The sequence below is a fragment of the Polypterus senegalus genome, chromosome 13, assembly GCF_016835505.1.
Source record: "Polypterus senegalus isolate Bchr_013 chromosome 13, ASM1683550v1, whole genome shotgun sequence".
NCBI lineage: Eukaryota > Metazoa > Chordata > Cladistia > Polypteriformes > Polypteridae > Polypterus > Polypterus senegalus.
In genome coordinates, this window is record NC_053166.1 from 163,178,091 (window position 1) to 163,204,519 (window position 26,429).

Consider the following 26,429-nt stretch of genomic DNA (forward strand, 5'->3'; position numbering starts at 1 on the left):
GCTGGCGAGGGTCTGCCATCTCAATCGTACAGAATGCCAGCTGGCACATGAAACTTCAGTAGAAGGATGCGAGAGAGGCCTGGCCTAGGGGTACATCTGTGTCTCTCCACCAGAGGGCACAGAAGGGGGTGGTGGGCAGTTGAGGTCTGTTCAAGCTGGCCATGGACCCCCAGAGGTGGCTGCGGATTGGGGTATTTGCTGGCACAATTTATTTCACGTCTTTGTTGTGATGCCATCTTTGATTGTGGTCTCCATTTTGTGAAGGGTTGTGTGGCTGTGGCCGCTGCCGGTCACATGAAAGGGTGGGTGGCAGGAGCGTTGTGATTTGCCCGCCTGCAGGTGTTAGATTCCGACAAAGTCTTTAAGGGAAGCTCTGTGATGGGTGCCCACCCAGTGTGCCCCACCCCTCAGCCTCTGTTGCTGAGCGCCGCCCTCCCGGGTCGATGATGTCAAAGCCACCAGAAGCCAGTGCTCATCTGAGGTCCCCAAGGGTGTTTTGTACCCTCGAGTGCCACCTTCTCTTCATTAAATGGGGGCACCACAGACCTTTTGGCATGTCTCTGCCCTTTGTGTTTAACTTGCGCCCCCCCAGCCTGCACTCGTCCCCCATTTCTGGTCCTAGGCGGGTGTGCAGAAGTCACTGGTGGGCCTCCTGGACTCGTGTCAGCCCACTTTTGAGGTTTTCTTTGTGCTGGCGTCACTTTGGTTTGTCACTTTGATGTTGTTTTCTTATTTTATTGTCCTCTTTTTTTTTTTTTTCTCTTTTCGTTTCCATGATGCCATCTTGTTTTCAGTGGGCTCCGTCATTTTCTGTGTTTATCACCTCAATGAGTTAGCCATCGTTCGGGGGTGTGGCCCCCCCGCTGATCCCACTCGCTCCCCGTGCTGTCGACGCGTCTCCGTCTGCTCACCTGTCGCTGGTCAGTTGGCAGTGGCCTCCGTGTGTGTCATCACGTTAGCCGGTCGGTCACTCCATAGGAGCCGTGACTGACCACCTTGAGCGGACCTGCTCAGTAAGGCCCGTCCAGCTGAGGACTCTGGTGGGCTCGGTAACTAATTAGCCACATGGTGTGATTGATCGCCCGCCCGCCCGCCTTTCTAATGCTCCAGGGTCCTCATTGAACACGTTGGGTGAGGCCTGCGCGGTGTCCACTCGTGACGTCTCCTCGGTGGTCCTCGGCTGCATCTGTGTGAGGTTTTGAACCCGAGCAGCCCCTCGTAGCCAGCTGAGCATCACACATCCCCCTGTTCAGTTGGTGGGCCGACAGATGGACCGATCTCGGAGTCGGGCTCTCGCCATCTGCTCGGTACGCCGGTGGTGGCAGCAGCCCACCAGAACGTGAAATGGCAGATTCCAGCGCGGCGTACATGTGCAGTTTACTCGACGTCTCCGGGGAGCGCGGTGCGGCAGAGCGTCTCGAGTAAATTGCCAGCAGTTTACGGTTAGCCTGGCGCTCGCTCAAACTCACAGCACGCTGGCTGAGGCTGCTGTCTTGGAGCGCCCCGCTCGAGGAAAGCCCCCCGTCCTCCGCTAGGCCGCCCCACCCGCCCGCCGGACTGGCCTTTTAATAAAGCCTGGGTGAGCGCTTTGATTTGAACCCGACGCAGCCTGGCACGCCCTCCACCTGAGCTCTCAGCCCCCCTGGGGTGGCGCCCCCCTTTGGAGTGCAGAGGTGCGCCTAGTTAAAGGGGGCACGTGTGCTGTGGCTCTTCCAGTGGACCTGTTTTTATAGCGCCTTTCCCTTTGTGGACGAGGGGTCAGTCAGGTGGGCTCCCGCCTGGAAGTTTTGTCAGCCATTACACCTCTGTGACTTGGCGACCCCCACCTCGGGCAGCCGGAAGCGCTCTTGGCAGAGGCTGGGTGACCCCGTGGCTCGCGCTTTCCTGTCTCGGTGTCTCAGGAAGGAAGGATGCGGTCGGCTGTCCTCGGGGGGCCGCTCTCGCTGCTCGGCTTGATTGATTCCAGGCCTGCTCCTCTGTCTGTGCGCCGCGTTCAGGCCCACCGCTCGCTGTGGCAGGCACACCTCCGGGTCGCGCTGGGCGTGTTATGGGCCGGAGACCACCAGGTGGCAGCACTTCTTTGGTGCCATTAGATAGATGGCTGTGCTGTTGTGGGTTGTGAGAAGGCGTGACATTGAAGGGGGGTGGGGTGGGGGGATGGTCCAGGATGCCAGGCTCCCGAGTCCCGATGAAGTGCATCCTGTGCATTGGATCATTTTGTGAATCAAATAAAAACGGGGCATCCAGTGTGATTTATTGAGACCCCCGATGTGCCAATCATGCACTTGCATCTTTTAACCCAGAAGACACTCCAAGTCTTTAAACATCGTTTATAGCGCCACTCACATGACGAACGAGCCAGAATTGGCATTCATTTTAGGGGGCTCCATTTGTTTGGTCAGGAGGTTCATCTTTTTTGAGACCACCTTGGCTGGCAGCAGCACCATCCGGCTATAAGGAGGGTAGAGGAGTCTGGGTGACGAGTGTGCGTGTGATGGCAGCGGATCACCCCCGATTGACGGGTAGGCACACCTCTTTGCCATTTTCACGATGCCCACTTTCTCTCCCACAGACCCAGCCGGTGCCCAACCCCTTGGCGTATTACATGCACCAGTCCCCCCGGTGGTTTCATCGCCTGGAGACCCTGACAAATCACTTCATCGAGCTCGTCGTCCCCTTCTTTGTCTTCATGGGACGCCGGATGTGTGCCCTCCACGGAGTCCTGCAGCTCCTCTTCCAGGTCAGTCGCCCTCCTCTCTTCTCTTCTCTTCTCTTCCTTTCCGTCGTGCCGTCCGTTCTGAGCCTGTCAGGGCCCCGGTGACTCCGCCCACTCGTTAAGAAGTGTGGGTGGGTTCGTGTGTTGGGCTCCTCAGGGGCGGGGCCGGGTAACACTGCAGCTCGGGCTCCGCCCCCAGGTCTACTGAAGGGGCTCGTGGGCCATAAGCTGGCTTCCCGGTTGTCGTTTGGTGGTCTGGTCTGTCATGTGCTTGCCTTTGGACTTGTGGGCCGGTTTGGTTTGGTGCCCCTTTCAGTCGTGTTGTACCCTTGTGATTTTCTTTTGTTTTTTTCTTGCTAATTAAATCTTTTAGTTTTGGCATTTGTGCCCGCGGTTTCATTGTTTCCCCTTATCGTATTGTTGTGTGATTTTTGTGCAGGCTGCAAAGTTGGAATCCCAGCCCACCTTGTGTAAGCCAACTGAGGATAGGCCTCACCCCAGGCAGCCAAAGGCAGGCCCACAACTCAAAGTGTCCTGCTGTGGACGAGAGGAAGACCACAAAGCCCCCTGAAAACCAATGGAAGAATGCGGAGGTCCAGAGCTGAAGGTGTCCTACGTGGACGGATGTTCTTGGCTTGGGGTCTGGTAGTCGGGCTGTGTGTGTGTGTGTGTGAATCTGTGAAGGGCGCTCACTGAAATGAAAAATAAGGGTGAGGAACACAAAAAACCCAAAAGCAAAGCCATCCAATCAGCAAAGACCGCGACGTCAGTCAGGAGCAGAAAAAGAGTGCAGCTGGCATGGCACAAACGGTGGCACTCTCACCTGACAGCTACTGACTTGGCACATCATTGGCCCTTGTGTGCCACACGTGATGTACCTGCAGGGTAGCCTTTTATATGGCGCCTATGCCAGCTCGGTACTGGGGGGCTTCTTCTCCTGTTTGTCTTGTTCTCACACACATAAAATGCGATTGCCCCCCCCAGCCGGCGGTTTCTCTCTTGCTGTTTCATCGCTCCAGCATGTTTGAAAAGATGGAGGCATCAAAGGCCGAGTGATTCATCAAAGCCGAGCCGTCGGGATCATCTGGAGATGATTTGCTGATAGACAAAGCAGAAATGCCGGCGTAGGAGGCAGCGACGTCTTCTGGAATTGGAGTATTAAGTCCACTGGATGAGAATAGCGACGCACACACACACACACACACCCCTTAGCCTTTGGGAGTCCACCGTGGGTAGGGGGCGGCAAGATACGGGGCACAAATACCAAAATACCATCTTCATGTGTCACCAAGCCCACCCAGGGACCCCCACCTATGTATGTCCCTGTACATCAAGGTGACACGGGGTCAGCGCTGGACGCCATTTTGACAAACCCAATGCCCGCCACAGTTTTCAGTGTCGCCTGGACTTGTGCTCAAAGATGGCGCTGCGGTGCCCATCAAGCCAAATGACCGAGCGGTGAGCGAGGGCCGAGGATCAGGGTCCCGTCAACAACCCACAGTGGGACATCGAGAGAGGAAATCCCCCGGAGCAAAGTGACAGCTCACTGTCTGCCGTACGTTAATACGAGAAGAAAGAGACCTCTGAGAAAACTTGGAAGAGGGGCTTCCAGTGGCCTCAAAGGGTCTCCCAGTGGCCTCCAGGCCTGGCCCTGACATCAAAGAGCACACACCGCATTGGACCAAGCTGGAGATCCAAAACGCGAGCCCAGCGGCCCCTTTTCAAATGGTGGCTCTCCGTGACACACAAGTCGTCCAAACGAGGGGCACCGAGACTCCAAGTCTGACGTCCAGTGAACCAAAAACTTAAAGAAAAAATGAAATAAAACGGAGAATCAAATCTGAAATACGTGGGGGGAACAAAACATGAGACTTGGCACACAAGGCGGAGCCGACGAATCACAGGTCTTCTGGGGGCGTGGCCCACAGCAGGCGGGTCAGGAGGGCCCGCCCCCTCAGTTTCCACACTAGAACAGAAGTGTGCAACACACGTGACAAACAGCACTGGCGGCCAAAGAAAGAAAAACTGGGCAAGACCTGGCTGGGGTAACTGGGGGGCCGCACCGCACCACACCCCCAGGTGCTGCACAAATCAGAAAACAGTGAAACTGGGGGGAGACCATCACAAGGTAACTAAGGTGACGAATGACAATTAAGTACAGAAATGTAAAGAGAAACGAAAAATAAGTCAAAGTCCCAGCAAGTGACGCGATCAAAGGTGAGGGGGACGTCCCAGGGTGGTCCTGACCGATGCCAGGAGATGGCAGTCTGGGAACTCTGGAGGGCTTTGGACTCTGAGGTTGTGCCAGCATCTTCTCTGTGACGTGATCTCCGTCCTCGCTTTCCAGTTAGGTGGGCTTCCTCTCACATCCTGCTAGGTGTCTGCCAATATACATTCTTGTGGGTTAGAAGCACACAGGACCACTTTCAAGACCCTTTTAAATCCAGAATGGTGGAGATGATGCAGTGGTCTGCTTTTGTGCATTTTGTTCTTTGCTTGTATATTTTTGGGGAAAAAAAAAAAAAAGATTTTTTAGGCCCCAAGTAAAAATAAAGAAACCGCGAGGCCACCCTGGACCCCTTTACTGTATGTGGGGTCCGGCTGCTGCCTCACCTTTAGTGGCCGTGACCTGGGCCTGCTTGCTGTTGTTGAAAGCTGAACGGGTGAGCCCTCCAAGCTCAGGCCCAAGTGCCCAGTTCAGTTCTGGGACGAGTCACGTCCAGATCAAAGTGGCTCCCGAGTGTCTGACCACCTGTACACTCTCGAGACCCCGTGCCCTCTGTGGGCTAGCGGGCTGAAAGCGGGGAGGCTGCCAGCTGGGCTCACTGTGTCACGTGGAGGAGGAAGAGGCCCCTCTTAGTAAGCCTGCTAATGGAGGGGTGGGCTGCAGCACCATGGACAGCAGTGACAATTCCGGTGGGTTTAGATGGGGGCTCTGCTCTGGTGCATCAGTGAGGGTCCTGACATCTGTTAGTTTACCACACAGCCGAGCGACTAGAAGCCTTGGGGGTCATCAAGCTAAAAGATGAGTACAGCTGTGGGTGTGAATGTGAAAGGCGCTATATAGACAAGGATGACTAATCCAGTAGTGAGCAGAACGAGCGGACATCAAGCTGCTAATAAGCCAGCAGCAGCACAAAAAGCAGAAACTTCAGATATAGCGCCTTTCAGGGCTGTCATATATAGCGCCTTTCACGTACTGTATGTGTCTCGCTCTCATTATATAGCGCCTTTCACGTACAGTATGCGTCTCGCTCTCATTATATCTCACTGTGTGTCTCTCATTATATAGTGCCTTTCACGTACAGTTTGTGTCTCGCTCTCATTATATAGCGCCTTTCACGTACAATGTGTCTCGCTCTCATTATATAGCGCCTTTTGTCCCCCCCACCCGTCTCTGTCTGGCTTTGCTTGTGTTGCTGGACTCGTCTTTGGGGTCCTCGGCCTTTTGACCCTCTGCTTTTTGTTTATTGACTCTTTGGGTTTTTGAGGGTCCAGTTTTGTTTTTTTGTTCTTTGCCAGGGCTTTTCAATGCCAGCCGCCCCACCAGCTTCTGGGTTTAAAGGTTTTGGTCCATTCTGGGGTCTTTGCTGTGTGTGGAGGTCCGGGACGCCATCTCGTCAGCCGACCTGTCTAAGAGAAGAACAAGCTGCAGGGTTAGTTGGCCACCATCTTGAATTGCTGGGCAGTAATAACTCATGTGAGCCTGAGGTCACCTGACCGGCAACGGGCTTAGCAACCTGCAAACAACATGGCAGACAGCTCAGCAAAATGGCGACAAACCTCCAGAAAATTGGACACAAAATGGTGGCACGAGAAATGGGATGATGATAAAAAAAGGACCGAGCACAAGAGGGGAAGAAGCAAAATCATGCTAGACCAACGTTGCCCGATCTGGAAAAGGAAGGTGAGAGGGCAGCACAGAGGATTGGCACCCGGGCCAAGTCCACAGCCAAAAAGCGTTCAGTTCGGCTAAATTACACAGAATGGGTCACATGGCAGCGGAAATAAACTGAAGAACAGAACCCAGAAGACCACCGCTAATCTCATGGCAGACTAGTCCCCCGGGCACTGGCACTAGGGCTCTGCTCCTCCTTTTTAATTCCTACAAAATTGGGCAGCTGGTGACAGGTTATATAGTGCCTCACAAAAGAGCCGAGCTATGGGGGGAGCCCTTGTTTACCCAGTCTCACTGCCAGACAACATGCCAGGCTGTGTTGTGCCCTGTGAGGGTGATTGAGGGTGTAGGCCTGGCAGACTCTGACAGTCCTGTGCAAAAATGACAAAAATGACAGGACAGCCAGAGGATCAAGTGGCGAATGAGAAATGAGAGCAGATGAGGAGGAGGAGGAAGACGAAGAGGAGGCGGACAGGCCAGAGCAACCTCTCCAAAGAGGCAGAGGCGTCGCAGCCGGCCACTCGCTGTCAGCCAAAGGAAAAACTGAGGATTGGTGACAGTTGGGCCACACGATGAGTCTGTCACTCCAGGTCATTCTTTCCATCGTTCTGACTCGCATGCCAGCAGAGCAGCAAACTGGAGTGGGCATGCGGCCAGGGCAGGGAATCACGAAGGCAGGAAGTGACCGCCTGCGGTCAGGTTTGGGTGGGCATGGGTGCCAGTGGCGCAGTGCGGTGTGCGTCGCTGGCTTCCTGCCTGGAAGTGGTTAGTCAGTTGAAGGATTAGACCTGCAGCCTCGGGCAGAGCGCCCTTCATGTCTCTGTCTTATATAGTGCCTTTCTGGTCATCTAGCTCTGTGCCAGTCTATGCCTGCCTAGCTGGTGTTTTATTTATTCTTTCTTTTCCACCTCTCATAATTGTTATATAGCGCCTTTCCAATGGAGCCTTATGCCTCGTTCCTATCTGTTACTCAGTTATATAGCGCCCTGTCCCTCTATCTCTTACGTATTTCATATTGTTGCCTGTTGTTATATAGCGCCTTTCATATTTGTCACTTTTTATGTGTCTGCTCTGTCCTTGTCCTCCCTCTTAGTCGTCCCACCCCCTGTGGCCCGCTGCTTGTTCACTGTCCCTCTGGGCGATACTGAATGCCAGCCCTTCCTGACTGGGCGACTTGCTCTTTGTGTTTCTTGGCCCGAGACCCCAAATGAGCGCCATTTCTGGGTCCCCACTGAGACCTGAATGAGTGACCTTCGTTTTTTGGGTGCCCCTCCATTTTCGTCTGTGATGTCAGCGAGTCCCCCTGCAGATGGCACCTCTCCTTGCGAACATCATGAGCGCCCCCTGCTGAACAGTCGGCCCCCGTGTGTGTCATTTGCATGCCTGACAAAGGTGTGTTTGTGTTGCAGGTTCCTCTTCTCCGTTGTCCGACCTCAGAGGGGGCCGAGCAGGAAGCCCATCCAGCCGGCCAGCAGGACATTTGCATACAAGAAAAGGAAAAAAACTTTTAAAAAATCCCTTTGGGAAAACCCGAAGTGCAAAGCTCTGGCGGTCAGCCTGTGGGCACAAAGCAGAAGTCGCCAGGGAGTGACGTGGTACACACGAGGGGCTGCGGGGTGTGTGAGCACAAATGAGCCACCATTCAGGGAGGAGGTCCCTGAACGAGCCACCCTGAGGGGTACAGGCTGGGCATCCCGTGCCGTGGGGGGTGACGGCACAGAGCTGTCACCATACAGGAGTCGCTATGCCAAGGTTGCCCAGCCACCGCTGAGAAATTCGTCTGATAGCCGCCTGAAGTGCCAGGTTGTGCTCGATGCTCACAGGCGCCCCCTGCAGGATGGTCTCAAGCGTCCTCACCCTGGTCAAAATGACGGCTTCCTCTGGAGTTGTGGGGTTTTCCTTATTTTCGAAGTGGTGGTCGGCCACCTCCCTGACTGTCATAAATTAGCATCTAACTTGTCCAGTGCCATGTGGGGCCTGAGCCATGTGGTCTGCTGTGCCCACCTACTCGCCCAACTTTGGTTCTCCTAGCGTTGGTCATCTTGTTGCTTTCTGTCTTGAGAGCAGCAGGGTGCCCACCCTGACATGGGGCACGCCTGACACTTGTTTCTGTCATTCTGGGCTGAGGTGACATTGAAAAGTAAAGTGTCATTTTGAATTGCGGTGGTCCTCCTGCCGCCAGGCAGGTCTCCGTCTCAGTCCGGTGGCACACACAGTAGGGAAACCCCCAGACCATAGGACTACCAGTATGGTGGCAGAGCGAGGCTTGTGCCAGGTTAGTCCAAACTTAGACCTTGACCAGTGCCACAGTCTCTGAGCTCTTGGCTTTCTCAGTAGTTGGGCCTGAATGCCCCTTACCCTTGGCATGCTGCCCAGCTTCATCTTCAAATGCACCTCACCAGGTGTGCCATCTCTGTGGCGATCCTGCACGTTGGACCTTCTTGTGGGCAGCATTTGCTTCTTGTGGGTGGCACACCACACCATCCCAGAGCCACAGGTTTGCCCGTCCCCACCTCTGTGATTTGGGTGGGTTGGCGACAGTCCCTTGGCTCCTGCTTTGAGTTCTGTGCTGTAGGGGTTGGCATCAGCAGGTGTGAGGTGGGTTTCCTGTAAAAAATTGGCCTTCCTTCCCTGCTGTCGGTGAGAGGCACTATATGACGATGATGAGAGACCCGTCCATCCACATGGCACTCAAGTTCCCATCTTTGAGTCTGTCATGGCATCCCTTGGGCACAAGTCATGAGTGTCGCCGACGGCTCAGTGATTTTAAGGCCACATGCGCGTCAGCAGGTGACAATATGGCCGTTGTCACCTCACATCTAATGTCCTAAATAGTCCAGGAAAGTGAAAAGACCATGACGGCATCTCACGGGCACAGAGCAGGTGGTGGTGGTGCCTGCTTATATAGTGCCTTACTTCAAGAAACATCCTTAGGATGACTGGCGCTGTGACTAACCCAGAGCTGCTCTTCCTCACAAAAAGAGGGCGGCACGTCTTGGGGGTCCTCCAGGCTGTGGTGGCCATGCTCGTCCGGCTGCCATGCCCGTCTTTGCCATTGCGTGCCACGTTGCTCATCGCGCCTTTTCATTTCTTGGGCTCTCTTGCGGGGCGCAGGCCGTAATATGAGCGCCGGCTCCGCGTCGGCAGACATCTTGTCAGGCAAATCCCGGCAGACCTTTAAGCTCCGCTGATTTCATCTCGCACTTCATAAAACGTCGGTCACCACGCCGGCAGATTTACGACACCAGCGCGGCTCCCATTTCCCAGCGCTTACCGCGGGCTCCTGCCTGGCGAGGCGTGCCAGACACACATGGCACTGATCGGCGACCCCTGCTGGTCGTAGCTGGACCACCATGTGTCACTCATCTGCGGCCATGGGCTGTACTGGGGAGTGAAGGTCATGCCCACTGGGCAGCAGGGTGGGCTGGGCAGCACCTTTCACACGAGTACTGTGACTCAGGGGACCAAGGAGACCCCCAAGTACAAAATGACCAATGAAGTAATGGCAAAGTAAAGTTGCTGTGTGAGTTTGGTGACTTATTCCGTGACAATGATACGCTAACAGTTAGTGTTGGCAATGCCACACTGATAGCAGGCAGTAACAGCCGTGACAATTTGGACGTGCGTTTATTCCCCGTGTGCCCTCTGACCGGAGGTGGCGCCCAACATGGCTGTTGCCTCAGTGTGATGCTCCCGCTTGTCCCTGTCACTCCCAGTGACTGTCCCTTCACAGGTTCCGTGTACGCCCCCTCTTTACTATGAATGGTGCTATATAAGATGTGGTACCTTGAGGGGACACCCCTGATGGTGTCACGGGGGGCTTTGTTTGTCACTCACACTTTGTCCTCCTCTTCCCTTTTTTTTTTTAGGCCCTCCTCATTCTGAGTGGAAACCTTAGCTTCCTGAACTGGCTCACCATGGTGCCCAGCGTCGCCTGCTTCGATGATGCCAGCCTGCGCTTCCTGTTTCCCTCCGGACCCAAAGGAGTTGTGCGGCAGGTGTCTCGGATTCAATCGGAGGAGTGTCCGGTGCCTACCAAGGGTACGGTGGGCGGCATGCGTGTTTGTGGTTGGCGAGCATCAGCCTGGCAGTCCAGTCCAGGTTGGCAGAAGCGCTATATAAAATGAAGGATTGCCGAGGCTACACACACCAGGCCAGCGACTCCCAAAGCCCAGCGTGGCGCGGCGCCCTGCCAGCATGCCCAGCCTCTCGCTGTTGAGTCTGCTTTCCGTTTCCAGCGCTGCCGTCTTATTTTTTTTCACAGCTACTGCCAGCCATTCATGTTTTAATTCCACAAACACACACACACTGCGTTCTGGCAGCCTTCCGAGGAGCGGCACAGAGCGGCACAGCGCGGCACAGCTCTGTGAGGTCATCTCGAAAGAAGTCATTAAACTACTGAAGTACATCTGGAGCAGGAGAGGCGCTACAGCCAGGGGCTCCGGGGCGGGGGCCTCTTAATTACTTGTTAATATGGACGGTCGGGCGGCCTGGCAGAGGTGCGTTCGGCGCGCAGGCGGGTAATTGGTCCCCAAAGGCCGGCTGAGCGGGGCTAATAAGCGCTCGTTAATGGAAGGCTTTCTAATGACCAGCTTGTGTCACCGGGGGGCTGGCTGCCTGTCATCGCCAGTTACAGCCCTCTGTGTGACTCTTGGCGGTCTGGCGGTGCAGTCATTTGTTTTAAGGCGCCCCACTTGCTTTGCCTTCCTTTTATACCAACACTGTGCCCTCACAGATTCAGTGCCCATGTGCCCATTTCTTAATTCTTTTTTATCAAATTTGCAATTTATTTTTTAATTCTAAGTGTGCCACACGTAGGGGGATGGGTGAGTGCCAGCCTGATGTCACACACAGAGGCACGTGGGCATCGATGGGACAGCAGGTGTCAGGTCTGTGACAAGCAAACAGCACTTGAGCTGCCCTCCCTCTGCCCATCAGACTGGTGATGCTGCCTTCTTGGGCCTATTGGGTGAGGGTTGGCACACAGGGATTGTTCTGGATTTGAGCCTATGGTGCCAGAGTTGGACTGCTGGTGTGTAATGATGGGTGCATGGCTTTGACTAAGATGGCAGACTTGCTCTGCTCTGGGCCCTTGGTGCCAGGCTTTTCCTGCCGTTACGTTCCTTGTGTCTCTCCCTCATTTCCATTTTAACGGCACTCGCCACGAGTTTTCCCTTTTCTTTCTGTCATTTTCCTAATTACAGTTTTCACTTAGCAGGTGCCCTCTGGCCACACGCCCTCATCTGCCAGTCTTTAACGTCGATTCTTGTCTCAGCCGCTCTGCCAGTCGCCTCCGCCACCACATCGGTGCATCCTCCCAGAAATGCTGGCCACTGGACGGGCATTAATCGGGTACCTACTGAATCCCGGGACTGACGACTCCTAGCTGACAGATCTAAATTGCTTTTAATGGGCGTGGCCTGCCAGGGTGGCCCAAAGTGACACTCGCCAGGCTGGTGGTCTGAGCAGGTCATCACAAGGAATAACAAATTAGACTGGCATTGGAAACGCTGTTGTCTTGAGCAGGCCCAGGCCACAGCCCGGCTCTCACATTTTTCACTCAGTTCTTGACTTTGCCATGCCAGCTGTGGCAGAGGGATGGCAACCGCAGCTTTGCATTCTCCGCATTTCCTGCAATTCACCTACCAGTGTGGTACAAGTAGTGCTGGTGGGTGAGCCTGGCGGGCTTACCATTTCCTAGACAGGGCATCAATGCCAGGTGCCACAGCACTGGGCCAAGCGGCTGCCAATGAGGCGCCCTTTCTCTTGTCAGGTACAACTCGGGGGGGCTCTCCTATCAGGTGGCTCCTTTGACTTTGTTTTCGTCTTCTTTCCTTTCAGGCATGTTGATCCGGCGGGCGGCGAATGTGTCGGTGGGCCTCCTCATCGCCTACCTCAGTGTGCCCGTGCTCCTCAACTTGCTGAGCGCCAGACAGATTATGAACACGTCCTACAACCCCCTGAGAATCGTCAACACGTACGGGGCCTTTGGCAGGTATGGCGCGCTGCCGCCGCTCTCCTTGACTGTTTTATGGCCGCCACTGCCAGTTGTCTGTCCCATTCATCCTTCAGGCTCAGGCAGTTGACGACTTTTTCCAGAGACTGCAAAATTGAAAGCACCTGTTTGAAGGGAGAAGCCGAAAACTCAAACGACGAGCGCCCGTTGCCGTGCGCCCGCGTGGCATCCATTGACTGTGCCGATGAAATGCCGTCGACTTTCGGACGTGGTGCTTGAGGTCAAGGACTGAGCTGGCAGCCATGCTGTTACAATCCTGGCTGGGCACTTTGTCATAGTAAGTCACAGGGCCCAAAGGGCAGTGCCCTCCAGCACACATCAGGGCAGTGGACCCTCAACCCTCTGAGATAGAATGGGAGGAGTCAGGTGAGACCATAGAAGTGGGGGGCAGAAACCGAGGGTCCAGGACTTGTCTGAAACGTTGCAGGGGACAAACTCGGACAAAATGAGGGATGGGGGTCTTCCAAAAGTGGGTGAAGGTGAAGAAGGCTTTTGTGTTGTCTGCCTCCCTTTGGGGGCCTGTAGTCACACTGGCATGAGTGCCTCCTCAACCAAAGTAGCCACCTTGACCTTGGAAGAGGATCCTCCAAATTAGGAGTACTGGTCAAGTCATTCATTATTACTGTTGTGAATGGGGGGCACTGGGAATGGAAAACCTCCAGTGAGGCCTCTGGTCCATCTGGGACCACAATCGCCATTTGTGCCTGAGTACACATTTTCTCTGGCCCCCCGTAAAGGATCTCGCACTTCACGTTCGGGATCTCTGGCCTCCTGCTAGAACCCCTAGGGTTCTGCCCCATGGCCCCCCATATTTAATTCTAACGGTCTGCCCCATGGTACCCAGTACCAGTGCAGGCATGCAGAGTTTTGGGGGGTCTTGGAGACCCTGAGGTCAGCCTAATGTCGCACACACACAGAAGTGCCATCCACAGGGTGGGTTGAGTCTCCTTTGGCTCTTTTGAAGTTGTCCCAAGGTCCCTGGTTCAAGGCTGGCACTTAGGCGTGACCCCACGACTCGCCAATATTTAATTCAAGATGTCAGCCCCATAGCACCCCCTAGCTGTCTGTCCAAGGGTGCCCTGTGGCAGTCCAGTCATGCGCAACATTAGGGGTATGTCAGATAGCCCCCAGATGTCACACCCAAAGCGTCCCCAAACCGAGCAGAGCCTCCACTGGTTCTCTGTGACACCAGACCTTAAGGTCCCTTAACCACGCCTAGCTGTGAGAGCCAGCCTTTGAGTATGCCCACTTCACTTGGCCCTGCACTGTGTGTACATTTGGCGGACCCTTTGTAACCCAGTGCAGAGTTTTAGGGGTGTCCGGAGCCGCCTGTTTGGATTTTGGATTATTCTTATTGCCACTCTGGGATGTGAGGCAGGGGGTGTTCAGCTGAGGCGCCTGTTGGTAGGAAGTTTTGTCCCGTGTTGCCCGCAGGCCAGCACGTCAGCAGCCAGGTGCCCGGCATGTCCGTTTGTGAGGCGCTCTTCCTGCCAGGAGGCACTTGGCACCAGTTTGGTGATTAATGTACAGTTTGACGTCCCTGGGCTTGTCCTGCGGAGACGCCCGATGCCTCCGATTTACGGCATGTCATTCCACCGGCACTCGGTTAAGCACAAGCCATAATTCATCTGGCCTGACCTGAGGGCGACGTGCCAAGGAGAACAATAACCGCAGAAGATTTAGGGTGACATCTCGCATTTATGAGCCTGCAGGAGGCCGAAGACCTGAAAAGACCTCTTTATATAGCGCCTTTTGACAGTCGGTGGGCTCAAATCAGGATAGAAGTGACCGGCGGTCCATGTGGCCTCGTTGGAGCGCCTCGACGTGCAGATGACCTCCTTTGTCGTCTCCTTGTTGTTCCAGACTGTGCCAACAGGATCTGATTGTCCCATGGGGAGTCTGCATGTGACCGACCCCTCGTCCTCGGCCTGCACAGGTTTGTGCTGATCATCTGCCCAGACTGTCCGGCTCGCTTGACCCCGTGGCCTTATATCCGAGCAGATGGCACCTTGGCCTGGTCATTTAGCTCAGAGCGCCACCCGTTAAAGTTTGACATCTCGTCTGCAGCTTCTTTAAGAGGGTGCCCCTGTCGTTTGCATACAGTTCTGGGGCGGGACGTCGTCCTGTCAGGCCAGTGCTGAAAGAGGAGATGAGCAGACCGGGAAGTCGAAAAGAAGGAGAAGGTCAGGAGACCACAGCTGAGAAAACAGAAGGGGTTCAATGCCAAATAGAAGTGCGCAGCAAGAGCAAAGGGCAAGAGCCACGCTGGCCTGTTAGAATGGTGATCAGGTGACGCGGGTGACATGTCCAGCAACTGCTGTTACAACCTGACACAAGATGGTGGCATCTGCAAACATCCAAGATGGCTTTACAGTGGAATTCACAATTAATTCCAAACGTTCACGTGGTGTCGCATGCCAAACCCAAGTGGCCACCAATGTGTCATAACAATATGGCGGCGATGTGACCACCCGGACAGAACATGAAGTTCTCATAACAAAAAGAAAACGATGAGCTCGGGGGCCTCCATGTCAACAAGTGCCAGCCAAACGGGGGCTGTGAGGGGACATCACCCTGAGTGGAGACCAATGGTGGCGTGAGAGAGATGGTGACAGGGCGGGGCTCTGAGCCTTTTGTCACTGGTCACATTTGCGGGCTCATCAGAAAGGGGATGAGGCTGAGAGAGCGTGACAGCACCTGCCGTCCCACGTGGGCAGGACGAGCCCCCCTTTAGCTCAACCGCTTATTGACTCAGAGGCCCCGGGTTCAAGGCGAGCCTCTCTGTGTGAAGACGTGACCCTCAGTGACTTCTCAAATGGTGACTTCTTGCTGTGCCACATGATGCCCACTCGGCTTGCCCGTTTGCCCCTTTAGGCTAGCGCTTACCAACTCTGAGGCACCCCGAGTTCAGTCCCCCCTGGCAGGTGACGACGCTCATGCCAGCGCTGGCACACGAGGCATTAGAATTTCATGCAAGAAGGCATAACCAAGAGAAAGCCTCATCATTCAGGACCAAAACACAGATGCCCTTCACGGTCTCTGTCTGTGCCAGCTGGGCACCGTCTGTGTTGGCAGACCTTGCCAGCCCGGTGGCGGCGCCTTTTCACCCGGTTGAGGTGACCTGACTCTTCTTTCTGTCTTTTCCTTCGCAGCATCACAAAGGAGCGGACTGAGGTGGTCCTCCAGGGGACGTTGAGCTTGGACCCCAGTGATCCCAGTGCCTTATGGGAGGAGTACGAGTTCAAGTGCAAGCCGGGGGGGCTGGCGCGGAGGCCGTGCCTCATATCGCCATACCACTATCGGCTCGACTGGCTCATGTGGTTCGCTGCGTTCCAGGTGAGTGGGTTTGAGCCGGCGGGCAGCTCGCTGGCGCCTCGTGTGGTGCCGTCCCGTCATGTCACCTCGCCAGTTGAGTTGGAATGAAGCCATGGAGGGGTGAACCCAGAATTTGGGAAGTGGGTGGGCCTGGAAACGGCCATAGAAGCCTTAAGTGTTTCTGGGGGAGCCCCCCCTTGAAGTGGCTCAGTGCAATGACAATCGATGTAAGGCGAGTGGGGGGGTCCCCTTGGAGGTGAGCAGCCATAATGATTAACGTCAATCAAATTAAAGTGTTTGGGGGGTCACCAGCCCCCCACTCCGTAGCTGACTCCGTAGCTTTGCCTCTCATGCCACATCTCTGGGTTTTGCTGAGCACTGATTGGCAGTCGGCCTCTGAGACCCCCATGGCCTGTCCTTCTGTGTGCGGCTGACAGCTGGTCGAGGTGGACTCGTATCACTCCAGTAGCGCATGGGCACTGGCCACCCTTGGGGTAAACAGTAACACTGGTCTGAAATGCCAGCATGTTGGTTTGTGTTTTAATAAAAACGGGGGATCAAACTGCGTGTTCTTAGGATGCCAGCTTATGACCGAGGAAGTGCCTGCCTTGATGGCGGACCCCCTTCAACTTCAGAGCTGCTCTGCCCAATCTGTGGAGACCTGGTGTTAGTTCCCTCCCTGCTCTGCCAGTCAGTCACAGATGGGTAGTGCCCCATTTTCTCCATTCATTTTTTCATTCTGTTCCCCCTGTTGGCACAGTGCAGCTAGGGGTCCAGCAGTGTGAGTGGAAGCCCCTCACCCTTAAACCCTTTGAGAAGCAGATGTCCTCAAGCGGTGGCACTGGCAGCTGTGGGCCACTGTAGCGCGAGCTGCTGAGGGGCTTGCCTGCTGGTAGCTGCCACTGTCGGGACGAGTTTCCATCAGATCAACACTTGGCGCCTGCCGCTGTCTTTCTGTGGTTCTTCCCTCGCCACGGCCAGGGATGTGCCCCCGGAGAGCCCGGCGTCTAAACAATGCTGACGGCGGAGACTGCCTGTCCACTGTGGCAGCGGGCGCTGGGAGAGATGGCATTTCTCACGGTGACTAACAGACCTTTGCTTGGGTAGGCTGCACTGCCCCCTCTGGGCTCATTCGCTTCTGGCCAGGACCCCAAGTGCTTGCTCGCCAGCTTTGTCTAAGATGGCAGGACTGACTCATGCTCATGTTTGTCCTTTGCTGGAGTCGACAGGCACTATGGGGCGCTTGTGACTGACTCAGACTGAAGCGAGTGGCACCTGTGCCGCGTGGGCTTGGGATGGCCCACCCGACTCTCTCACTCTCCTCCTGTGTCTTCTCCAGATACGGTCGATGGACGGCTGTCGTCTCTCTTGATCCCTCCGGCCGCTGGCACCTTCAGTTGTGTCTGTTATAGGCTGGCACTGGGTTGGGCCATTGGCGAGATGCCTCTTAGACTTGCTGTCAGTGCCCATCACGTGACTTTGTCAAGTAGTGTGGCTAAGCAGATCAGGGCTTCGTGCTTATGTGCCAATGAACTGGCATCTTTGTGTCTGCCAGGGAGTCTGAATTGAGATACCCAAGTAAAAACGGAGACGGACGTTGAATAAACCGTCAAAGAGCAAGGCGCCGCCAACATGAAGGGCTTGGTGAACAAAGATGGCTGTCCAGATGCCAGTCACTCGCACTTCAGCTGTTATGCCATTGAGCCATTGTTGTGTGTGCCCATCCCTTAGCTCCATGAGATGGACATCCCCTAATGTCCTTTGTTATCCCCCTGATCAACAGTGACATCCCCCTCACTGGTCAAGGGTCCATACCACCTGTGCCACCTGCTTCGGCATCTCCTTGTGCCCAGCCTAACGAGCAGCAGCTCCCCCAGTGGTCACATTGAGCTCAGCATCTTTGATCTCGGGCATCTGATCAGGATGCCTCCTGGACGCCTCCCTGGTGAGGTGTTCCGGGCACGTCCAACCGGGAGGAGGCCCGGGGAAGACCCAGGACACGCTGGAGGGACTATGTCTCCCGGCTGGCCTGGGAACGCCTTGGGATTCTCCTGGAAGAGCTGGAAGAAGTGGCGGGAGAGGGAAGTCTGGGCCTCTCTGCTTGCTGCTGCCCCGCGACCCGACCTCGGATAAGCGGAAGAGGAGGATGGATGGATGGATGGATGGATGGATCTTTGATTTTGTGCCTTTAAGTGGCGGCCATAAAAGAGCAGCTAGGTCCAGCTAGGGTGCCAGTGGGGTCTCGGGCTGGCATTTTAGAGGTCCTGGTCAGCTATAGGCAGATGCCAAAGTACATCTGAGGTTTGTGATCAGTGCCCACTGTTGTGCCCACCGCAGTTCCCGTTTACCTTGTATTTCTCATGTTTATTCTGGTTGAAGTTTAGTGGTCAGCAAGGCACACAGCATGGCACGTGAGGCATCACTGCCATCTTATACCGCTGTAACTTGCATTCTACACAAATGGGGCGCTATATAGCCCATATCCTGTTGGGTTTCCTGGTACTGGACCATTTTGAACTGGCGGGTCTGCTGATACACCCACTTTACTGTAGTACCATCTGCCATCCGGCTCTACTGTGGTGGTCATGGTGGGTTGGTGCAGTGCTGTGTGTTCCTGTTTTAATTCTACCCAAAGCAGTTTGTTCTGTACCTGGCATTGCCCTGTCCTGAGACACTGGCATTTGCCTCAGAGGTCTTGTGCCCTCTCCCCCAGATATCCATGGTAAGGCCCAGTTGAAGATCTATCTCAGGTAAGTCGGCTCAGCTTGGCAGATACCTCACAGCATGCAGCCCAGTGCCAGCAGTAAGCGGGCATCACCCAAACACTTGACAAGATGAGAAGTGACAACAGCTGCACTCATGCCAGTCTTTCTTCTTCGCTCTCTTTCAGACTTACGAGCAGAACGAATGGGTGATCCATCTGGCAGGGAAGCTGCTGGCAAACGACCCCGGGGCCTTGGCACTGATTGAGCACAACCCTTTCTTGGGCCGGGGGCCTCCAAGGTAAGAGAAGGAGATAAGGTGGGGGGTTAAAGTTGGTACCATCTCAGAAGCCTTGGAAGTGTCCTGTTACACGTAGTTAGCCCTTGTGTGGCATCCGCCCGTCAGTGCCCACTGACTTCTGTAAGGCTCAGTCGGCCTAGAGGTCAGTCATGCCGGAGTGTCGGCTGAGCCCTGTGTGCTTTGTGCCTCTCCGTGTGGAGTTGGCATGTTCTCCTCGTGTTCGCGGTCCACGTGTTCTCAAGTGAGGTTGATTGTTGCCAGTCAGGTGCTGCCAGTGGGTCACCAGTGAATGTGGCATATGGCATTGTGACGTGAGAGGAGTCCGGACCACCTTTGGGGAGAACCACAGACAGGGCTGGGATCTGAACCCGTGTCTCTGTGCCACCCTTGTCGTAGAACTTCCACAATGGAAGCTCGGGGCCCCGTGGGGTGGTGACGATGACGGCCAGGGTATCTCAGGCTGATCATGTGCCTTGGTGCCAGCCTTTTACCCAGACTCCTTTCTCGATGTCACGCCACTCATGCACTCAGGTGGGCACACGGGTCTCCATGCCCAGTGCTGGTCTTTGTGAGCTGCAGTGCAGATGGGACACTTGAACAGACTCCAATCGTTCATCCGCCCTGCGCCCCCAAGTACCCTGCCCCCTGGATTCGTACTTGAGCTTTTGAGCTCTCAGCCACCGCCCTCTGCTGCCCACCATACGTGTGACGTGGTCCTAATTAAAGACCCCAAGCGACTGCCCTTAATAATCGTCGCCACTTTGATTAATTTCAGTTGTAAAGTTCACCCAGTGACCGCTGGGTAAAGGAGGCAGTTACAGGCAATTAGGCGCGCCATTCCTCAAGCTGTCACCCGGCTGACCCTGGGTTCAAAAGCCTAAAGTGTAGGCAGCTGGTAACCATGCCAACGCGCGCGATGCCGTTATGTAAACATGTTAATGACTTAATGGCGCTGTAATTGGTCCTGTCATGGCTTCACTGGCGCCGTTACTTCTGCGCTGCCCGCCCGCCACTCAAGGCCCATTTAGTGTACTTGTCTTCTGGTGGCTTATTTTAAATGACACTTAAAGCCACTTAGTCCAATCCTATAGGAGCAGCACTGGGCACAAGGCAGGTGCCAACCCTAGACGGGGCACCACTTCATGCACACACTCGTGGGGTTGGCGTAGACTGGCCAGTTAATGGAGCTGCAGCACACCCGATGTGGACATGGGCAGAACCTGCTATGTCCACACAGAGAGCAGCCAGGATAGGTGGGCAGTGCTAACCACCATGCCAACCTTACAGACTGTAAAGCCACCAGAAGCGGTGGGGCGTGCAGCCTTTGTCCTTCATCATGCCCTTCATAATGAGCGCCTCCATGCGTTACCTCACTGCAGTTACGACAAGGGCAAAACAAACAGTGCCCCCTGTGCCAGGGCATTGACAGGATGGCAAGGAGGGGGATGGGAATGAGTATGCGCTGGAGCTTCTCCGTGGAGAAGCTGCCACCAGTTCCCATCTTTTGACTTTCTGGGCAGATTTGGCACAGTTCCATGACAGCTCTTGTGTTTCTCAGCATCTCAGATGCCCGACCCTGACCTGTGTGCCACTTTCCTTTCAGCTGACATTTCTGGGGTTTTCATTTTTGGTTTGTCATTCAGGAGAAGAAAAAGAATGTAGGGGTTTAGGCGAAAGGCACCATATGAATTTGAGTCCTCCTTTAATTCAGACCCACAGCAAGAGGGCAGAAAGTCGTGGAGCGAAAGGCTGGCACTGAATGATGAGCACCACCAGTAAGTGCTGACTGCCACAGCAGCATACTCCGGGCATCAAATTGCAGGCCTGTCACTGTGTTGGTATGGGTCATCTTGTGGGTTCAGTACCGGTTTGTGCCCACTTAGATGGCCTGCCAGCATCACTGGGCATGGTGCAGGACCCATTCGGGCAGGAATGTCACATTTGCTGACCCCCACCCTTGGGATGTAGAAGGACCTCCAGGTCAGCTTGGCATTTGAACCCGTGTTTCTGTAGCTGTGAGGCAAGTCTGATGACTGTGGTGCCCCCTCTGTTTGTGTCAAAGCTGCTGGTGTGCCCTAACTCGGCCTGGCATGGGGGTTTGAGTCGGCCGTGTGACAGAGCGACACGTGGGCACGCCGAGCAGGTCAGTATGGGTGGACGAGACAAACTGTGGGCGCGCAATGAGCCCACGTGACCCGACGGCCCGATGCTCCATTCTGAATTTCTGCTGGAACGACAGGAGCAAATGTGCGGAGAAATGCAAACATGACGGCCAGCTGCTGGCGCCCGTCTGTGGAGCGGCCAAGGAGCTGATGGCAGGACGTGTCGTGCGCCCCTTGACTGTGCGGACAGGTGGAGGTCCATTTGTAACTCGCATGTGAAACACGCAGGGGGCTGCATATGTGCCCACCGTCTCCATGTGACCCTGTGAGCCCAGTCATATAAAAGGCACTATATAAATAAGGCTTCTGCCCATTATGCCATCTTGTGACATGCTGCCTTTGATCTCTAGAGCCCAGCCCATGAGAGTTTTTGCCTCCTGTGGCACCTTTTGCCCAGTCACTCTGCCCACCTTTTGGTTTCTTCCCCTTGTGCCCTGTATGTTATTTAGCTCCTCTCGCTGTCCTCTTTCCAAAGTGTGCAAAATCCACATCCAGATTCAATAAAATGAGCAAAAAGAAATCCTGGAGCAACAAACAGTGGGCATCGGGGACAGATCCTGTAAGGGGGCACAGCATGGAGACGGCTGAGCTGCCCGCGTGCTTCAAATGAAACTCACGCAAATGGAAAAAGACGTCTGCTGGCACACTGTGCAGTCAGGATTCAAGTGCCGAGTTGGCACTGTCAACTTTGGGGCACCCAGGAACTCAGCTGGACGTTCAGAACTTTCATTGTATACCAGTCTGCCAATGGCTGTCCGAACCCATCAGCCACAACTGGGCTATCCTATGTTGTATGTGGCACCTTTGGCGGTGGCATCAGTTGGCTGTGTTGTGCCCGTCCTCATTAATGCTGTGAAAGATGTATAATGCAGGCAATCGACATCTGAGCCAGTCGAGACGGTGGGCATGTGGCACAGACGAGACTGGAGAAGGGCCAGTCTAACGGGTGGTGAAAGTGCACGGATGTCTGGCGTATATAGCGCCTTCCACCACCTTTTATGGGTACAGAGCCGGGAGCCTGAGGACTGCGATGAGGCGTGTGCCCGATGGCCTCCCCCTCTTGGCCCTGCCAGCCCCCTTCATCCTGACACTAAACATGGTTCCTGTTTTCCCCCCACAACTCCCAGCTGTTGCCTGGAGACAGCTGCTCCCCCTCTGGAACTAATTACAGCTGTCCGGGAGATTTAGGGGGCCGAAGCGGCGGCCGAGCGGAGCTGCTAATTTTTAACACATTCGCCCGTGGATGTCATAACACACTGATGGATAGCAGAGTGGCGAAGGTGTTTGGCTTCAGCTGCCACCGGGCATCTGGCGGCCGACAGGGCCGCTCTCTCCAACTCTCGGCACCCCGCCGCACATTCACGCTTTCCTGCCAGGCTGAGACCCCCATTTCCTGAATTCTGCGTTTGTTTGTCACGTGACCCTTCAGGCCGACCGACAGAAGTGTGCCATCACTGAAGCAGTTGAGCGGAGATGGCATTGCCACAAACAGAATTATGGGTGGGGTGAATTACCCCATCCGTCCTCAAGGAGGTGCCACGCCTGGGACTGTGAGTGTTTGCAGCTACTAAATAGCCCAAGACTGCTGCCAGTCTGCTCACAGGGTGCCATCCCACTGGTCTGTAATAAACCACTGCCACTCCCCTGCAGGTGCACCACTTGGTAACCCCTGCCACCTCCCTCATGGCGATCCAGGTGCCCATGGCCCTCATCCACAACTTCACTTGATCGCACATCATGCTTGGCCTCTCCTGTAGAGGGCAGTGTCTCGTGCAGGGTGCTGCCCACTCATTCACAACTCTAGGTGGGCAGTTGTCTCAAATGTAATGCTTGGGCTCTCCTCGGCAGGGGGCGCTGTCCTATGAATTTCCCCAGATGCCCTCTCCCAAGCCCCCTCATGAAGCAAGTAGGGCTGTGCCAGCAAATCGGTGCACGCCAGTCCCACCTGTGGTCCAAGGCCATGTGTGTAGTCCACATCAGACTGGTCAATACCTCCATATTGTTTACGCTGGACCAACCCTCACCTACTGGCAGCCATGCCACCCAGTGGTAAGATTCACCCAGAATGCCCATTTCCAAAGCCGGGCATTGCCAGCAATCCCACTCAAGTGTTCCTTTCTTTTGCAGGTGGCTGCGAGGAGAGCATTTCAAGTACAAGTTCAGCAGCCTTGGCGGTGGGCACGCCACGGAGGGCAGGTGGTGGGTCCGCCGGAGGATCGGGCCGTACTTCCCGGCCATTAACTTGACTGGCCTCAGGGGGTACTTTGAAGCCCGCGACTGGCCGCACCCCGAGATCCAGTGATAAGTGACCACGATGAAGGTAGTGACCAAAGGGGCCCACATCACATAGTGCTGCTGCGCACTTCTTTGAGGGCACCTTGTGCCATCTGGGAGGGTCGTGTGATGCCCGTGTGTGTGTGTGTGTGTGTGTGTCCTGTCCGTCCAGGCAATAAACCTCAATTTTAACAGAAGCCTTCCTTTCAGATTACTGGGGACCTCGTGCCACCGTGTCACCTGCCATGCCCTCACTCTGGCTCACTGCTTTATCAGTGAGGTTATGGGGTCACGTCCAGTCCGTTTGGCCGCTCTGTCCAGTTTGTGGTCAGCGGCGGGCGCCATTTGGCTTTCCCTTTCACTCTTCCTGTCCTTCCCCCTTTCTCTGCTCATTTTTCACTCTCTTTGTCACATCAGCTGTTCGTCGGGCCCCCCGGGACCCCTTTGGCTTTTCCAAGTGAAACTGAAATGTGGCCAGCGAGATCAAAGTGGTGACCGCCTTGGAAAGAAATGTGTGTGCGGGAGGGACGGCGGTGTGTCCCTGACCTTGACCCCCCATTTCCAGCCACGTGACATCCTGCCACCTCAGGTGACCCTGAGAGCCGTGGCGGGGATGTGAAGTGACCAAATTGTTTAGTGCCCCGTCTTTGTTATATGTGGCACCCCTCTCCAGGTGCCCATCCTGCTGCTGGTCACGCTAGTTTAACTTTGGTGGGCTTTGGTCTGATTGGCACCCTTTTTTTTTTGTTTGGTTTATAGCGGACCTGCACTGGTGGGCTCGGACAGTGCTGACCACTCGCCTCCAGGTCGGGACCCCTGCCCGGTCAGCTCAGTTACCGCTGTGCCCGGGTCTCTGCCTGGTCCTTCGCTTTGTGCCCTCAGACAGCTGAAGTGGCACAGTGGCAGCCCAGTTGGCGGTGCAGAGTGGTGGGTGCGTAGCATTGGCACTCACCCAATTTCCCTTGGCGGCCCGGAGATGTTAGATTTGAGAGCCGCCACCTCTGCGTCCCCCTGCCAGACCTTCTGATTGATGGCCGTGCGCTTCCTTTGGCCCGTCAGGACGGCGGTGGCTTCAAAGGAGGTGGCTGGCAGGTAAATCATCCAGCCCCCCTAGCGCCAGCCTTAATGTCAGCCACATTTTCAAAAGAGCCGTGTGCAGTCGGGGTGTGTGTGTCTTATATAGCGCCTTTCAAAGGGAGGTGGGATTGGCACCTGCAGGCTTCCTGACTGTCGTCTCCAACAGTTGGTGGGGCTGTTCAGATACCCCTTACATCACAGCCCACTGTGCCCAAAGAAGCACCACGGGTCCCCGTTTCGGTGTATGATTTGGTGTCAGCAGTGGGATTTGAACCCTCAGCCGTCTTCCCATCAAAACGACCCTGAAGGTGGGAGTCGGTGGTGGTCAAGGCCTGGCCGTGGGTTCAAAAGGGTCTGCCCAGATTCGTGCCAATGCCCTTCCCGGCCTCCTCCAGCTGAGGGGAGTGTCCTCGTCCCCAGACGTCACTCGCCCTGCCCTGCCCTGCCCTGCCACCTCCTGACGGCTGCCTGTTTAAACGCTTATCTTCTCGAGTTGACCCCTTTTGTTGGCGGTCTCACAGCTGCCTCCCAGAGTACTTTGGGTTTCGTTCTGCGTGTCGTCCCTTAAGGCCCCAAAAAGAACCAACCGTCTGGTGGGGAAGCGGAAACATTCCAGACACGGAGTGACGACTGCGAGCGGCGAGAGCAGCTCCTCTCTAAACACGGCGGTCCTCCTCAACACTCGGTGCTAACCTGTCACAATGTAGTGCCTCTCACCATCCCTCTCCATGTCTGAGATGGTCAGAGGGTCCTGGAACAGGGTGGGCACCCCCTTGGAGTCCCCCTGAGCCAATCGTCTGTGAGAGGGGCGGGGCTTTCCGTGAGCGCTCGGTAGTAACAAGGGGTGGGCTTCTGACTGAGTAAATCCCACCAGGCTGGCCGGTCAGTCATGTGACACTAATACCTGACGAGGATGGAGGCGGGACACCTGAGATCTGACGTGATTGGTGGAAAGGACAGGAGGGGAGGGGAGTGAGAGACAGTGGGAGGAGTTCTGGCTTGGAAATCACATCCAAGGTCAGCGTCTACTGGAGAGCCCAAGAGATGCCCACACTCTTCTGCCCATTTAATTTCACCCCACATGGCGGGTTCAAGTTTAGGGGGCGCCAGTCCGATGCAGGACCCGGTCACAGAGATGCAATGTCAGAGTCACCCACTCAGAGCGCCATGCTGGCATCACCAGAGGGCAGAAAGAGAGAAAGACAGGCAGCCATAGAAGTGGCTGATGTTTTGATGGCCGCCGCCATCCCACAGCCAGACGGAGTCAAACGGCCCCCGCGTCGGTCCCACTGGGACCACCGAGTGAACGTCGACCACGAAACACGAGAAAGGAGCGGGCGTAGAATTCTGGAAGGAGATTTAAGGACAAAGTAAAACGCCAGTGTGCCAAGCCAACATATTCTCGCAGAGCCCTGTGGAGGGCATCGATGTGCTCCTTCCATGAGTGGCTCGTGCAGGGCGCTGCATAAGACGCGGAGACCCCAGTGGAGTCCATTCGGAATGCCAAGGTGCCGCTGGGTTTGCCTGCCCTTGTTGATCGAGCCGCTCGCTAAATGAGCTTTCCAGGCGTCCGCTGCTGCCGCCCCCTCGTCGATGTGAAACAGCAGGCGGCAGTTACGGGACCCTCTGAGTCTTCCTTTACGAGATGATGAATGCGGCCCACCGTAACACAATAGGCCCCCGGCCGCCTCCTCGGCCGCCCTTCGCCTTTCATGGTCCAAAACAAGGAGGCCTTCGGGGCTTCCTGCAGGTGGCGCCCTTGTGCCTGGGGTGGTGTGCCCATCATCTGAACCTGACTGTAATGCCAGGCCGTCACAGGGCACAGAGGTGCCAGCAGGTAGGTGCGACTTCCACAGGAGAGCCCGCAGAATTGGCAGCTCTCCACGTATATAGTGCCCTGCACGGCGAGCCTGGCAGGACGTTTGATGTCACTCTGTTAAGGTGCGTATGTCATATAGCGCCTTTCAC

At 55.4% G+C, this 26,429-nt stretch overlaps 1 protein-coding gene across 2 annotated transcripts in view; it reads left to right on the plus strand.

The window, feature by feature from the left end:
* The window catches only part of lmf1 (lipase maturation factor 1), a 78,348-nt gene extending 54,767 nt beyond the window's left edge, over nt 1–23,581 (plus strand). Inside the window, exons 6-11 of one of the 2 annotated variants that reach the window (XM_039776547.1) lie at nt 2,573–2,740; nt 10,484–10,655; nt 12,456–12,609; nt 15,783–15,966; nt 18,836–18,948; nt 23,238–23,581. In XM_039776547.1, the coding sequence (XP_039632481.1) occupies nt 2,573–2,740; nt 10,484–10,655; nt 12,456–12,609; nt 15,783–15,966; nt 18,836–18,948; nt 23,238–23,412 (966 nt within the window). In that variant the 3' untranslated portion in view covers nt 23,413–23,581. The remainder of the gene's footprint in view (nt 1–2,572; nt 2,741–10,483; nt 10,656–12,455; nt 12,610–15,782; nt 15,967–18,835; nt 18,949–23,237) is intronic. The other variant, XM_039776548.1, reaches the window with a different exon arrangement.
* The last annotated feature ends 2,848 nt before the right edge of the window (nt 23,582–26,429 follow it).